At 48.9% G+C, this 16,540-nt stretch overlaps 1 protein-coding gene across 4 annotated transcripts in view; it reads right to left on the bottom strand.

Annotated features, from left to right (window-relative positions):
- Positions 1–279: 279 nt before the first annotated feature.
- Positions 280–16,540, bottom strand: part of AXIN2 (axin 2) — a 49,024-nt gene continuing 32,763 nt past the window's right edge. For 3 of the 4 annotated variants that reach the window (XM_076354010.1, XM_076354009.1, XM_076354011.1), the window contains exons 4-11: positions 11,957–12,059; positions 9,946–10,086; positions 9,249–9,745; positions 8,927–9,109; positions 8,424–8,642; positions 7,735–7,830; positions 6,352–6,519; positions 280–2,110 (exon numbers count right to left, since the gene is read on the bottom strand). In XM_076354010.1, the coding sequence (XP_076210125.1) occupies positions 1,984–2,110; positions 6,352–6,519; positions 7,735–7,830; positions 8,424–8,642; positions 8,927–9,109; positions 9,249–9,745; positions 9,946–10,086; positions 11,957–12,059 (1,534 nt within the window). In that variant the 3' untranslated portion in view covers positions 280–1,983. The remainder of the gene's footprint in view (positions 2,111–6,351; positions 6,520–7,734; positions 7,831–8,423; positions 8,643–8,926; positions 9,110–9,248; positions 9,746–9,945; positions 10,087–11,956; positions 12,060–16,540) is intronic. The other variant, XM_076354012.1, reaches the window with a different exon arrangement.

Below are 16,540 nucleotides of genomic sequence, written 5' to 3'. Positions count from 1 at the left end.
AAGCCCCCACTCCTCCGTCGGCCTGGTCTCTCCCCACCAGGTAGGCTTGGCGCTGCAGTCAGACTACGCCAGATTTGTAGCTGAGTTACCTGAACGAGCTGTAAATGATTCAGTCATTGCACTGAAGTGCAGCCCCAGCCCTTGCCTTGCCTACTTGAGCTGCAACCCCTTCCCAGCAGGAATAGCTCCCGCCAAGGCTCAGCTACCGTTTCCAGCTACCGCCATACAGGAGAAGAAACCTTTTAAGGCATTAAGGGCAAAAAAAAAAGTCAGACAATATTAATTTGAAAAATATAAAATTTTAATAAAGGCTACATCTCTTAATTACAATAATTATTGTACCAAGTAATTTTTTTTTTTTAAATGAAACTCTTTATAATGCATAATTTACAGTATAAGTAGAACAAAAATGCCATGGCAAAAGTCATGAGTACAGGACTTGTAATAAAAGGCATAAAATATATTTATACATAAACCCCTTAAACAAACAAGGGAAAGCTTGAACCCTGAATATAGGGCGACACATGGTCTCGTAACACCATGCAGGCACAGGTACTGTACTGATTAAATTTTAAAAACACTAGAGATAGTGTATTAATATTTTCACCATACATTTTCTACAATATATACAGACTTACACAAAGTAGCAATGGCAAACAGAATGCACAGATTAACTTAATCAACACAAAACCCAACTGTAGAAATGCAAGGTCTTTCTCGGGAAAGGGTCGCTCCGTCCCAGCACCCACGCACACGCACACGCGAAGCTCTGCCAAGGGTTGCAGAGAGCCTTCGCCCACATCTCCCACGGGCTCACATGGGCGTTGTGAAGGTAAGGCCAAAGGGAAGAAAAAAAAAAAATCTAACCCAACCAAAACCCACCACACAACGAATCACGCGCTCCACACCGATCTGAAAATATGCCCCATCGTAGTTACATGCTGTTGAAATACAAGCTGCGCGAACATTGAAGTAGAATGGCTAAAAAAAATTAGCTAGCTATGTGGAATACATACGGGTTTTTTTAATCTGGCTTTTGCAGCGTGTCCTTTTGGTGTGCTAAGTATGGAAACGGGAACTGGATGGCTTCTTCTACAGCTCTCCCAGGCTCAGGGTTTTGCTCTACCTTGCCTTAACGAGAGAGGCGCTGGACACCGCATGGCACCCTCACCACTGACAGCAGCAAAGCAAAAACCTCACACCGCAGAAATCCATGGACGAAATAACAAGTTGCTGTTGTTATATTGCATCTAACATATTTAACGCTTAAGACCTTTATTTCGAATTAGAGCAGCATAGATTAAAATGCACCGGTCTCTAGATGAATGGTAGGACAGTATTTTTATTTCGGTTTTTATTATTATTATTTCTTTAGAAAAGTTTTATCTTCACTTGGAGAAATACTGGGCACAACATCACTCCTTCCCTCCTTCCCCTTGAAAAAAAGAAATCATGAATGTGCTCGTAGCCAAACTTCTAAATTTTAGATAGTGGGAACAAAATAAAAAAATAAAATAATCCTTCCTCCCATCACCCCACTTCCCAGCCCCTCTCTTCTCCATTGTTAAAGCAGCATATCCAAAAACTGGACTTAAGGGAAAACAGACTGTTCAATAAATATCAATAAGGATTACTGTTAAGGTAAGCTATACACAGTTTCTCTTAGTCCATAGATTTCAGATCCCCAGGAAATCATATATTATGTATGGAAGTCTCTCAAACACGGTCTGCATCTCCAATAGCCAACAGTGGTCATGTTTTTAATAAATAGTTCAGGGTTTTTATCATCTCAGTACCCAACTCATGAATAATAATGCCATTTTTTTTCCTCTAAGGCTAATTCAGCAAAGTCTTCATAGACTTTACTTTTTTTCTTCATTGGTTCAAAACTTTCCTTCAGGTTTTTTTTTCTCCTTGTCATCACTACTGTTGTGTGTCCAAAGACTTTTCTAGCTTAACTTTTCTTAAGAAACACAGATGCCATCAATCGATCCTTTCTACTTTCCCAAGAATCCTTCCTTCGTACATCGGCAGGATGGTTTCGTCTTCCCAAATCTCTTCAAACACCGCACCGCAGTCGAACTCGTCGCTTGCTTTTTTGAAGTAGTATCTGTGGTGAGAATTAAAACACGGTTAAAAATCAAAAGGTAAAGCAAAGGATGCTTTGGCAGTTCTTTTAACCACAACATTTCCAATCTCTCCCTCCCAGGATGCTCCTCCAGTGCCCAGCACGGCCAGGAAAACCTCAGGGCTGCTCAGGTCCAGCAACATGAGAGCATCCCTGGGGCTGCGGGGATGGTGATGGGAGGGAGGGAGCAGGGTTGTGCACGCTCCTCAGCGGTGACAACAGCTTCTACAGTGAGTAAATTACACACGTTGGCAGTGGGCATCCTCAGCCGTAAAGAAAATTAGAAAGCGCAGTGATTTCTGGTCAAGTATCTTGTTTAAAAAATAAATAAATAGAATTTCAAAGCAAAGCGTTCTTAAGGTTCCCCTCTCTCCCCACCTTCTTTCTTTCATGTGTTTTCTTGTTTCAAAGCTGAAGCCCAGCATTCAAATTAGCAACTGTTATTAAAAGGAGAGGCTTTTTAGGCATACGGATGGATTAAAAGAAAACCATCCCAGCTTCCTGCAACGCCAAAGCTGAAACTCTGCGGCACTCCTACTGGAAAAGAAAACCCAAAACGGGAGCCTCACATTCAAAACAACCAAATGCCTAATTCACGTATCCATTTTAAGTGACAGAAACTCCTGTATTTGTTTCCCGATGCTCCCTAGCAGTCAGAGGCGCAGAGCAGCCCTGGTCCAGCCTGCGGGACGTGACACGGGGAGGTCAAGTAGCAGTGTCCTGCATTCCTGCTCTTTTGCTCCGGGTCGTTAGATCATGAAGCCAACGTTCCCAGAGACAAAAAGCACCCCCACCCCTCCTGTGTCAAACAGTAAGGACCCCTCTATTATCCTGAATTAGACCGTTCAGCTTCTTGATTAAAGGTTCCTTTTATCCCATTTGGAGCTTTCTTCCTTCTAAGGCTGCTTAATTGCATATGCACAAATGAAGGGCTTCCATTCAGAGGGGTAGCATTTAGGGAGCCTGTCCGTCTGCCGCCGCACACCTCCTCGGACATGCCTGCTCCCTTGGAAAAGTGCTTTGCCATCCCATCGGCAGGGATGGAAAAACCTTCATCAGATGGATTACAAAGAAAAATATAAAAAAAAATTAACCCCTCCCACACCCCTCCCCTGTAGTTTCCAGACAACTGGGGGTGGCAGATGTTTGTTAGGGGAAAGGGTTTTGCAATTATTATTTTTTTAGGATGGGAAAGGAGATCAAATTAAGCTCATTTCTACTATTAAAACTGAAAGAGCCATGGCAGGGTCTTAGAATTTGTTTCTTTTTTTTTTTTTTTTTTTTAGTGACTGTTCTATTACACATTTTTAAAATACTCAGTAACAACGGCCCGCAAATCTATTTATTTTTAGGGTACATTAAAATTATTTTGGTAGGGGGATAAAAGCTGGCTTTTCAGTCAAAGAGATGAAACCAGCTCCATTTAGTCAAGGTATGGTTAGGATTTATTTTTGTAAAGTCATTCCAAGCTGACACATGTTGCATCTTTAATGGCTCAGCAAGGAAAAACATCTTATTTAAGTCCTTCAGAGCCTGCACTCATTGAAGTCAATGGCCCAACTCCCACCAACTTGCACGCTGCAGGTCAAGGCCACAATTCCCCAGGCCGGCAGCCTTGAAACAAAACCAAAAAAACCCAAGGAAAGTTTGAATGAATTACAAAGAACTTTCTCTTCCCTTTCCCCTTCTCCGCCCCTCTCCAGATAACAGCCGCTCTTCCCAGTAACTTCCTCCACAAGCCCAAGCGCTGGCTGTGTTTACAAAATTTTTATTTGAGAAAACATGCTATGACCTTTTACATAATTACAACCTTATTTCACAGAGAAAAGGGGAAAAAAAAAAAGAAAAATAGGAGGCAAAGCAAAAAAAAAAAAAAATCCTCCCCCACAACATCTTCAAACAAGTCACTCTGCTCTTATTTGCTCAGAAATGGGCTTTCCATTGAAACATATTTTATGTGGCAAGCTTTACTCTTTTTATTTTTTTTATTTTTTGGGACATCTGGCACCAATCGAGGCGAGCAGGCCTGGCGTTACAGCTCTGTTTTGAACCGCTGCCATCTTCAGATTACCCGACACCACCCAGTTTTTCTGTGCGTGTATGTTTGTTTTTTGTTAACGCCATCAGTATTAAATCACTGCTTAATTCCTTCTTTTTTTGGGGGGCGGGGGGGGGGGGGAGGAAAGCAAAGCAGCAATTTCCCAGCGGCTGCCCCACGGCAGGGCCGGCCGCGCGGCTCTGGCATCGCGGGAGCCCGAGGTACCCGCCTCGCAAACTGATCCAATCAATAAAGAATTTGGAGAGCGGAGCATTTCTGCATGTCTTTGTGCATTAAATGAAAGGCAATGGCTTCAAAGACATGCTTATTAAATGTGCCTTAAAAAGAAATCAATGCCAGATGTGACCAAAGCAGCCTAGTTAGAGCCTCCCCGTAACACACACGCTACTCCAGGCACTGCGGACCTCTTCCCTGAAGGTCACCCGCAGTTTCACTCAAAGTCCAGCCAAAAGTCAAAGCTTAGATCAAAATGATTCCCTGGAGGTACACACATTTGTGTAATTAGTTTCACCTTGTGTCTGTGCAAGATAAAATACTGGGCACATACCCAAGTTCCTTTTATAAATTTCTGTATTGTCTTTACCCAGGTGTAAAGGGGTGAGATCTAAGCAAAACGTTGTTTCATCCTTGTCAGTCACTTAAAAACATTTTCTAAAGTAATTACAGTCTGACAAGGCACAAATAATTGCACCTGGAGGGGCTTTCAGGCCACAGAGGTTTTAGGAGTCTATTTCTGCACTCAGGCATCAACAAAAAAATGTCATAGAAAACAAACAAACAAACAAACAAACAAAAGGATTTTTTTTTTGGGGGGGGGGGGGGGGGACTACACAGCCACTGGAGCAGTGACAGACCAGTGGCACGGTCAAGGAGACTGGTCTGCAACTGGGGCGCGAGGCTGCATCAGCCGGAGGAGGAGCACAGCGGGCCGGGAGAGGCTTTAGGGGCTGGAAAATGGCGCAACGGTGCAAGAAGCGCAGCAACCTCTGCCTGGAGGTTGTCCACGTTGGGTGTACTTGCAGGTTGCTGCCATCTGATGGCAGCTGGGCGGGCTGCAAAGATGGTTTTGGGGAAGGATTGGCAGTATTTCAAGGCCCAGCCCCACTGGGCAACAGCCATAGCCAGACCCCAGCTCGGCATCCCCCAGCCTGAGGGCACCCTTGGGTGACCTACCTCTGATCTGCACAGGTGGACCTTCCAAAGCTAAAGACACGCCAGTGATGGAGCACCAGCCGGAAAGTCCTCGTATCAAACCCAAATGACCATCTGGAGGTTAAATCAGAGGCTGCCAGTTGCAGGGCAAGCCTTCTGCCTCTTTGAAGCACCACCAAATTCCGTGCAAATTCAAAACTTAAAGCTGGAACTTCCCTCTCCTGCTCACCCTGCAGGAGAAGCGGCCAACAGGTGATCCCACTAGCGCCCAGATCCACTGGGGCAGTACAGCAAAAATAGCCAACGTGAAGCTACTGCCATGGGAACTTTAAGAGCAGGGGAAGCAGCAAACTGATTAAACTGGGAGCTGGGCCCTGGAAACCAGACGGGCAAGGGTTTGTTGGTGTTTCTGAGGAGGAACTCGGTATCGCTGGCGGAGCTTTCCCTGCAGGGCAGAGGTTTTTTTCCCCTAACGAAGAGAAAAGCGAGCTCGCTGCATCTCGGCTACACGTCCACTCAGACGCAACATCCCCACCTTTCACCGACCGCATTTACAGCCAAATCATTGCAAAAAAAAAAAAAAAAATTGAAAATGAAAAAATTAAATGAGTAGGCAAAGCAGGAGGCCGGCACCAAGATGAATGCTGACCCCAGTTTGGAAACCGAACCCCACCACTCCACGCCTTCGCCACAAGGCCATCGCAGCTTTTCCTGGTATTCGAGCTTTTTGGACAAGGGTTGGAGCACGAAGGCTGCCAGCCTGCATCCTTTTGCAACTGGGGGAGGAGGCTGGGGAGGGAGATGGAGAGGAGGTGGCCCCGCAGCCAAGCTGCAGCTCAGGGCCCCTTTCTCCATCTCCCAAGTTGCTCTTGGTTTGAGTGGGAAGAGAATAAGATCTACAGCCTCTGAAAAGCGAGGTAAATGTGTCATTGCGGGTAGGCCTGCAAAATATCTGCTGATTCTTTTGACTTATTAGAATATACTAAAGAACAAACACATCACAGAGTCTTACCTGTAATTTCCCTTTTTGCTCAGCTGTTCTTTAAAGTGCCCAAGTGTCAGGCTCTGGGCCTTTAACATCCTCCTGTAGGGAATTTCTTCTCCGCAAAAAAAATAGGTGACAACCAACTCACTCGACTGAGAGGTGTGAACAACTGGCAGTTTCTTTGGCTCTTTGTGACTGAAAAACAGAAAACACACACAAAAGCCTCTATTTTTCCATTTGAGAACAAGCCGTTTCACCGCACTCAACCCAGCAGTGTTTCTGCCACATGTGACACTGGTCAGAAATATCCTGGGTGTGACCCAAAAAGTCAGATATGCCCGTACCCGCTGTGAATCTGTCATGCTGCGTTTGCACAGCCCTTCGCTGGGCTCCCGCAACAGCTCCTGCTCGCTGTGAGGGTGGGAATCGCAGCATCGCAAAGCGCCCAGCCACGGGCAGCAGAGACCTCATACCATTTTATGGACAGGAGGACTGAGGGATGGAGGTTAGATGCTTGCTGGAAGCATCAGAGCAGGACCGCGGGCCAGGTGAGCGTGCGTAGGGCTCACCGTGGGCTAACCTAGCGAGCCCCAGTATTGTACGCATCTGATTTTAAAAGGCTCATTTCATCTGCCTTCATACAAAGCAGCTGCCAAGCTTTCTTCTCATGCATAAAACTACCTGCCACCTCCAACAGCTAACGGAGCAAAACCACCGCAAGATTCTTCACCTGAAGTACACAGGTAATCTTAATTTTCCCGGTGAGGATAAAATTAACTGGATCTTGCCATCTGCACCAAGAAACCCTTCTTAAAGAATAATTAAAACAATATTACCCAGCAAAATGGCAACGCTCTAGTGAATACCATGCAGCCAAATCTACAACTGCTTCTGAGGCAATGTACACTTGGCATGTCAAAAGGTCACAAAGTGTTAGTCCGCAGTAATTTAGTCTTCCTAATTTGTTCTAAGTCTTTGTAGAGTGGCTTCAGAAAAAAAGCTGCTAGCAAAGACAGCTGGTGGACTTAAGGTCAACCAATTAAAAATGAAAGGCTCTAGTCAGGTGGCTCAGTCTGGACTTCAAACATTACTCATTGCTTAAGATGAAGAGGGTAAGAAAGAAAACTTTAATTATTTAGGCCATTTTAGACCTCTCTGTAGCAGATTTCTTGTTAAAAGAACCATCCTGTAATTAGACTAATCCAATCTTTGTCCACTTTACAGGAATGCAAGTTAAAAAGAGCCAGAGACAAGATTTGAAAATGTTTTCTTCTTTCTTTAAGAAGAATGTTTGAAAGACAAAATTTCAGATATAAGAATTTCCTCTCTTTTCAAAGCGCAATCCATTTAATGAAAATATAATTATTATATATATATTTCCCAATCCTTTCACGCGTGTGCAATACTCACTCTTCTGTCGTTAGACTTGCATTGCAGAAAGGGGTGTTTCCCCCCTGAACGGCAGCGGAGTGGTTTCGATCCCTCTGCTGATTTGAGGTTGAACATCTGAAGTGGAGAGGGGGAGGGCAAGTGGGGAAGAAGAAGAAGAAAAAAAAAAAAGACTTTTAAAAAAAATTGTTGAAATACAATCTTCTTAATTGAAGTCTCCTGTGGGTCGTTAAGTTCGCTCTTTGTATCAACCCTCACATGTTGTAAACAATCAAAGGAAGAATTAAAAATGCTGTGGGCTAATTTATCCTTCCATACCCAAATGAATGATAACCAGTCCAATTCTCCACTTGGTATGTAGCTGGAGTCCGTCCCAGAGGAAAAATGGGCAAATTACAGCCATCAAAAGAGTGGAAGTAATAGTCTAGGATTCAAACTATTTGCACTGGGGTAGGGTGGGGTTGGAATAAGGAGGCTCATCCTTGGGGCTCGGCCAAGCCGTGCCGTCACGCATCCCCACGGTCTGGCCCCATGGCTGATCCTCTACCTAGACGGGGAGGACACCGTCCACATTCACCCACCGCCTTGCCCGCCATCAGCCCAAGCGCTGGCTGAAGATGAGCACAATCAGCACCCAGCAAACCCCTCCTACCCCCGCTGCTCCCCAAACCCCACCGCGGGACCAGGACCATCCCTCCCATGGCCATTACCGTTGCTTCTGCGGCTTGGAGACCTCGGCGAGCCGGCGGCACGCTTCCTCCAGCTGCGCCAGGGTGTTGGGTGGGGTGAGCGGGGGCATGGCGGGGTCCTGGACGAAGGGGTGGGCAGGCTGCGCCCCGCGCGGGTGGCTGCCGATCCCCCACGGGTGGTGGCGGCCGGGGGCCCCCTTGGCGAAGTCGGAGCTGTAGGCCTTCTTTGTGCTTTGTGTGCTTGGGGAGGGGAAGAAGTCGGGTTAGAAAAGCTGGAAAATATGACTTTAATAGCAGCTCCTATTCTGCTCGCTCCCTCTCAAAAGTCTGTCATAACATGAAAGGAGGTTTATTGCCAAAAACATGACATTTTTGTGGTTTTTCTGGTTCTGCGGAACAGCTTTTATATTAAACCGGAGGAGCAAAGAGTCTCATTTGTTTTCAGCGATTGTAAAAATAGACAGCCCATGTAATATATAAATATTTACCGGGAGCGATATTGCTGTAGACAGCTGCGTATTTACCTATGGGGCTTGTGCTTATTTTGTCTCTCGCTCTCCAGCATCCACTGCCAGACGTTCTGTGCCCGGTCCGCCTCACCCCCCGGTAGCTGCACCCCGCCGGGGCCGGGCAGCCCCCCGTCTCCAGCCGGCAGGGCGACGCTCTCCACTCCTCTGCCCGGCCTCTTCGGCAGCGTCCCCGTCCTGCTGATGGCGAGAAAGGGACACGAGCCCGCCGTTAGCCCCCCTGCACTCCTGCGGGGCTGTCCCGATCAGCCCCATCGCAGGGGGATGATGGGGTGATAGTTTGGGGTGCGTGCAATGGAGAGGGATGCTCGTGACTTACCCAAAGGGCTCCAGCGGAGGGAGAGGGGGGTCCATGCTTTTCGGGTGGCCTTTGCACTTGGGGTAGCAGTAGTAGTCACTGCCCGCCGGGCAGCAGCACTGCACCCGCTGAGCCGCCTCCGCTTCAATCTGCTCCTTCGTCTTGGGCACGGTGTGGTGGTGGATGTAGTGGTGGTGGACGTGCTTGGTGGTCTGCTTGGTGATGAATCCCTTACCCACCAAGGCGCACGCTGCCGGCGAGGCCGCACCAGGCTGCAGCTTGCCCATCAGCAGGCGGTCGGGGGAGCGGGCGCGGGGACTGTGCCGGCCCATGCCGGGCGACTGGCAGCCGGGGGTCTTCAGCACGCGGGAGAGATGCTCGTCCAGGATGGCCTGGGGGTCCTCCTCGTAGCTGCCGGAGGGCAGGAGCGAGAGCGGGTGCTGCGGATGCTGGGGGTTCACCATCTCCCGACTGCTCTGCAGGCTGGCGGGGAGCTCCAAGCCCTCCTTCTCTTCGTCCTGCCGGCCAAGCAATGGCGAGGAATAAATGCAAGAGGACGGGGAGCCAGCGAGGCATGCACCGGGATGTCCCCCCCGTGGGCTCGCAAACTGCAAAACGCATTCCTCCCTGTGGGCAAGATACGGCCCCCTCCCACCCCCACCAAGACGGGCAGCACGCAGCGAGCTCTGCCCGGCCCCGGGAGGGTTAATCCTCCTACCTCCTTGATTTGCTGCAGCCTCTCTTCCAGACTGTCCATGGTTTCCTGCTCCTGCTTCAGCTTCTCCAGCCGGGAAATGAGCTCCGCGGCGAAGGCAGCCGGCTCCACCGGGGTCATCTCCTTGGGAAGACGGTGGGTCCTCTACAAGGAGCGGGGACAGAAGGCACAAGGCATGTTTAGCGGGCAGCGCGGGGCGTGGGCGCTTAGCCGGAGCGGCATCGCCGGCCCTGCTACGCTTGTTGTGTCTCCATGTTTGGATGAAAAGACGACCGCAACTAGGCATGGTCTGCACTGGATTTTTATGAGCTAGTGCTGTGGCCTCATGGAGTGACATCCTCCCCACCAGCGTTTGCCTTCGGCAGGAGCAGTTGGTCGCACTCTGAGGAACCCCGCTTGTTCCCTCTGTAGTACAACCAGCCCATCAGTAGCTACTCTGAAGTAGAAAATCTTCAAAGACTGTTGTCAAACATCAAAAAAAAAAAAAAAAACCCCTCTGAGGTGGGAGGGAGAGACTTTAACTCAAGGAATAAAGTGAGTATAAACAGAAAGGAGTTGGAAATTTAAAAAAAATAAGACGGGGGAGAAAAAGGGAAAGGAGGGAAAAAAAAAAAAAAAAAAGAAGTCAAACGGTTGCAGATCAGAGAAGTGCTGGTAATTTATTTCCTGGCTACACACTGGGCACCTTTGAGGTAGTGTTGTCTCAACAGTGTCCTAGATCTCTTCCCCCCCCCTCCATCTCTTTGTACAGAAAATGAAGAAAGCTGCTGCAGGCTAGCAGTGCTACACTGCTGAGCTTGGCTGCCTCAAGCAGATCTATCAAGGGAAAAAGGGAACATCTCCAAATCAAGTGCAGAATATAAAAAGGCAAAATGTGAATTTCTGCCAAAAGAAGCAAACATGGCAGGAAAAGGGGAGAAAAAAAAAAGAGGAAAGAGAAACCACCCACCCGACTCTGCCCTCCCTCCTGCCACCCCCACGCACCCCACTCCTCGCCCCCACTCTCCCTCTTTTTTTTTTCCCCCTGAAAGCAGAAAGCTGAACTGCCAACTCTTTCACATACTACCCACCAGATGAGGTGGGGCCTCTCTCCGGCAACCACTTAGCTCCAGAAATGATGTGAGGGTAGAAAAAGGCCACTCTGCTGGAAATTGTCACTCTTACACAAGCTGGCTCTATTCAGTCCCTGATCAAAGCACTGCCTTACAGAGAAAGTCGATTTGCACGCCCTGGGACAAAATAATCTAATTTACAAGCTCAGGCTATAGAACTTTCTTTAGGGAGGAAGGGGAAAAAAAAAATACCAAAAAGAAAAACCACATAAACCACCCCCCCCTTCCACCAGAAATATCATCTATGATTTCTTGCTGCTTAAGACAGCAGAAAGAGGAATTTTAGCGTATTAATCTCAAGACAAGATAAGTTTATATTTGTCTGTGTAAACAGTTTATTCACCGCAGGAATCGGGAGTCTGCAAGTCAACTGAGTTAGCAAGTCAGCGAGTTAATTTTTGAGAGCACGGCAACACTGCGAATCGGATCCCCTCAAAGCAAGGCAGGTATCTGCTGCAAATGTCTCTCTTTTGGGAGATCCTGCTTCCCTCCAGCTTACAGACAGTGTGCTTTCGAAGGCCGCCGGCGATGCGCATGAGGCCAAGCCCCGGTCTGCTTGGCACTGGCGGAGGTGTCAGGGTGGTGGCCAGAGCCAAGGCTCTCGCTAGACCCGACCGGGGTATCTCTGCTTGGATTTAGACCAGGAGGACAAATTCAGTGCCACTGAAAAGCCCTAACTAGCACCTGGCTTTCAGGGAAGGACCAAAATGTGACTGTACACAAGCAGGTTTTTGCAAGGATGCTGAGAGCACATGGCTCCTGCCCAACACCAAGCAGCATCTCTTTTCTGGCATCACGTAGGGATGGAAACGCTCTTCTCCCCTTCCCTCCACGTGTGCCCATTCCCAGTCCCAGCATTTCCCATGGCCAACCCAAACCCTGCAGCTCCCACCTGAACTTACCGGAAAATGAGGTAGAGAAACTTGACCATTGGCCTTGACGCTCCGATGCATTTCCCGCTGGAGCTGCTTCTTGCTCCCAATTCTGTACGGGGGGATCCCATCTCTGCACATGGAAAAGAGGTCACCATCAGTTGGGGCTCTCCCTATGCTCTAACCAAGACGCTTCTCCATCACCTCTGAAACCACCCAGGCACGCCACAGGCCCATGTTCCCAGAGGTGCTGAGCCCTCTGGACATCACCTGAAGCCTCAAACATCTGGCGGCTTGGGAAGTTCCTGTGTCACCATCTACATGGATGTGCAGTAATTAAGCAAAAGCTGAAAAGCAAGCTGAAAGCAACTCCGCACGGGAAGACACTCAAAGATCCCATCAGCTTCACTTCCGAGGCATCTTACAGAAAGGCCTTTCCAATGCTAGGTTTCTGCTGCTGCCCTTCATTTTTGTTGCTTTTTCACCACCGAAGTACGCTCTCTAAGACCACAACTTTCCTCAAGCTCTGAAACACCCCATGGAGCATTGGCACAGTGGAAACAAGAAGGAAGAGGCTGAAGATGGATAGCCACCAAAAGGCCGCTCGCCATCTCTAACCCTACTTAAGACCTGGGATGTTTCTCCTGCCCTGAGGCTGGCCGGCACAGGCAGGCCACCGCTAGGCATGAGCAAAGCCGGGCCGTACCCTCCAGGCACGACGTTGCTCCCCTCGGCTACGCCAGCTCATGGCCAGGGAGCCATGAGAAGAGACGAGGCGAGGAGCACTAGTGGGAACAGCCCCCTGCACAGCCCGCTCGAGGCAACGCGGGTGTTTTCACCCGGCCACACAAAAAATTGCCTCAGTTAGGATTAAAGGGCCTTCTACAGACAGCGGGGACAGCCGGAAGAGCATGCCTGGAGATCCTGAATGTCTAATTCCACCCCTTCCCTCAGACTGGCTGAATAACCTTGATCTCCGGTCCCATCCCTTTCATCCACCTGCCCCCACACCTGACTCATCTCCTGAGCGAAGAAAATAGCTCCTGCCCAAAGAGGAGCGGCGGCTGCTGAGCAGGCAGCAGCGGCCCCGCACTGCTGCCAGAGGAGCCGACATGGCATGGCGTCCCTGACCTCCCGCGGCCACGGCAGCGGTGGGCACACACCGACATGTTTTGGACACGCAGCCAGAGACAAGGCGCAAGGGAATGTCTTCCCGGAGTCGCCAGGTCCCTTCTCTTGAGAAGCATTATTAGATGCCATCACTCCACGCTCAAGGTTTGAAGCACGCTATCGCAGGCCTTTGTGAAGATCTTGGCCAAAGTGTTCAGTTGCCGTTAAATTGTTTTAATGAGCAAGATTAAGCTGCAAAGCCTGGAGTGAGAGATCGGAACAATTTCACCCTAATAAACTTGGAAAAGCTTTACAATAGAAGAGAGCACGCTGGGACTGCAGAGAAAGTCATTGATGCCACAAGATGAACATCAGCCTCCTCTAGACACGGTCCATGAATGCACGTTACGTTACAAGTGAAAGGAGCTAATTGTCCTAATGTCCCCATTGCACAACACAGGGCTCTGGAGCGCTTTCTGGGGAAGCAGCTCAGCACACACCGGCCATCACAGACGGTCACGGCCACCGACCGCAGCCGCTGGTGGCCACCAAGCATTTCTGCTCCACGAACCCATGGGGCAACAGGGCTTGAGGCACGTGACACGCCTTAGCTTTGGGGGAGGATGGGAGAAAAGCAAATCTAAGGTGAAAACCAAATCACCTGTACCTTCAGAGAAGCATTTGCTAACTGAGGCTTACTGACATAAGGGTCTCTTAGGGAGACCTTCAATACAGGGAATAACCAGTAAAATAGGCATTTTAAAGGTAAGTAAAAATGCCAGCATGAGCATGTTACATGCATACATACATAGGGGACTAATCCCATTAATATATTCAATGAAAGAAAGAGGAGGTGTCCTCTATAAATGGCAGTCCAAGAGGCCAGATGGGGAAGAGTGGGGAAGCAGCTGAAGGTCTGTGAATTCAACATGAGGCACCCGAGGACACGACCAAGGGACAACGGTGAGCCCTGCAGCCCTCCTGCACTCTCCACCTCCCTCCAGGTCTGCAAGCACGAGATGCCATCCCCAACCCCTCTGCTGCGGCCGCCGAGTTGGGAGCACATCTCCTTGTGGGGTGTCCCCATACTCCCAGCTCTGGTGGACTGTTCTCTGCCCAAAGGGACAGTCCTGGGACAGGCTATGGAGCAGGAGCGGGGATTCCCACCGTTCCCAGGCAGGGTGGCTCCAAAAGGAGGAGGAAAAGCAACACTGACCCAACAGCACGGCTCCTCACTTTATTTAAGATTTGCCCTCATTCAGGTCAGTACGAAGGCTGCTCCTTCCCCCTAAAACTCCTCCGGTTGCACCAGAGAGCCCCACAGCAAATCTCCTGCTCCCTGCTTCTACAGCCCTGCCTTGCCAGAAGAGCTTTACAACTTGTAACAACATGCAGAATTAAAAGAAGATTTAAAAAAAAAAAAAAAAGAAAAAAAAAAGAGGTATTTCACTGGGATGGGAAGGCTGTGGAGCAGCTCGGGAAGTCAGCCTGGGGAATGGGGAGGGACTTTTACAGCCACTTTGATGAGTGCTGTCTAAACCTAGGCCTTCCATATAAAACAGGGGGAAAACAGACAACACCAGGGTTGAAGGGGTGACCAACGGGTGATCCCCGACTGCCGGAGGGACAGACGGATGGAGCTGGAGCCAGGCTCAGTACAGCAAGAGATATGGGGGGCAGGGGGAACCCTGATGCTGAAGCAGACCCCCCAGACCAGGAGAAAGTGCCTTTGAAATGAAAAGGCTGAGCTTAGCCAGAGGTTTCGGGGCAGGACAAGGGTTACCCCCAGCTCTCCAGGTGCCACCTCTCCCCCTCCTCCAGCAGCAAACATTTATTTGCACTCACTTTCTTGGCTACTAAAAGCTGCGGGCTGAAGAGCTACAGAGTTTAGGCACTAAACAGTAGAGTTTAATTATAAACATTTCAGCTAACCAGGCTGGGGCTAAGCCAATCTGTTTCTGGGGGAAACACTAGTTTGAAGTCTTCTACCCAGTCAGCTGCCATTTAAGCTGAGCCAATTATCTTAGCCTTTTGACTCAGATGTGCCTGACCTAACCTGAATGTAGTTTTACTGCTGCTTTGAAATATCAGACTCATGCGCATATGCATTCACTCCCATCTTCATTTGGCAACGGCTCTGAAACAAGCCTCTGATCTTGCCAACATCAAAAGCCTGGTTTGTAAGATAAGGTAATATTTGAAGTTTGCTCAGCAGCATTCCCCTGTGTCCAAAGTAAATCCATAAATAAGATATAAGCAAATAAAAAAAAAAAAAAATCCCCTTTCCTCTCCCCCCCAATCAAGAAATGGAAATATAAATTTGCATGATGCTTTGTGGCCATTACAAAATACATACGGACAGACTGATCCCTGCCATCTATAATTAAAAAAAAAAGGCAGATTGTTCATTATTTGGAGACTTCTCCTAATTCCAGTACAGTTCAGATTTAGATTTATTTAAAAAAAAAAAAAACAACTCACTTTACTGCTATGCCTGACAGACTTTTCCAGAACAAGTTTTTCCTCTTCAGTTGATACCAATATAAGCCAAAAGAACTAATTTGCATTCGCACTGACGAAACAGAATAAACCCAGGTCCTCTGTAAAAGGGGGGTAAAACCTTGCAGGCAGAAGAGCACCTGGGCTCAGCCTGTGAAAGCACGGCGGGTGTGTGTCCCAAACACCCTTACAGCATCTTCAGCAACCAGCAGAGCCAGGTGCCAGGAGAGGCTGCGAATCCCACATGTTTTACTGCAATCTTGGCAGCAGCCCGTCGCCTCTGCGAAGGAAGTCTTACATCCGCCTTAACTTTAAGCCCAGCCTCCAAAACTGCCAATTTACCTCTCCTACTTCCAAAAACACCCAACATCCCGGCGTGCCTGCCTGCTCCCGGCCCCGCGGACGGAGCGTGGCTCCGGGGATGCCCGGGGGGACCGGTTCTGCAGCAGGAAATATTCCTCCAACCTCTGCCGTCCCTCTCCCCCCCCCCCCCCAGCCCTCCCCACCGCCCCCCAACCTGGAGCTGCGGGCAGTTTAATCAGCCAAGCTTCCCCAAACTCTCACAGCCTGCGCGGGCTATTGTTACGGCAGGAAAAAACAGGCAGGCTCCTTTCACGCACTGCTTTATGGGGAGCTCCTATTCACTTGTTCAAGCAAATTTCAAAGCGGGCTGCTGCCCTCTCATCCCCGCTAAGCTCCCCTGGACTAACAATGGGCTGAAAGCGATTCAGTTAAGCCTTTCATCCACCATGCACTTTATTTCTCACTCAGTGCTCTCATCTGTATAAGGCCTACAATTGGCATTGCTGTGAAGAGAGGGTATAATCCTAGCCCTGTGAATCCCAAGTGACCCTACACTGGTCCAGAAATGACTAACCCAATGAATGCTCTGTTGACACATGATCACATACAACCAGAGCCAGTAAGAAGAAATAAAGAAGTCACCCTATGATTCAGCTCTTTTATTTAATGCCAATATTGTTCAATAAGGGAATCTGGTGGGAC

The sequence above is a fragment of the Aptenodytes patagonicus genome, chromosome 16 (assembly GCF_965638725.1).
Source record: "Aptenodytes patagonicus chromosome 16, bAptPat1.pri.cur, whole genome shotgun sequence".
In the NCBI taxonomy this organism is placed as follows: Eukaryota; Metazoa; Chordata; class Aves; order Sphenisciformes; family Spheniscidae; genus Aptenodytes; species Aptenodytes patagonicus.
The sequence above is the reverse complement of the archived record's forward strand: the minus strand, read 5'-3'. Positions and strand labels throughout refer to the sequence as shown.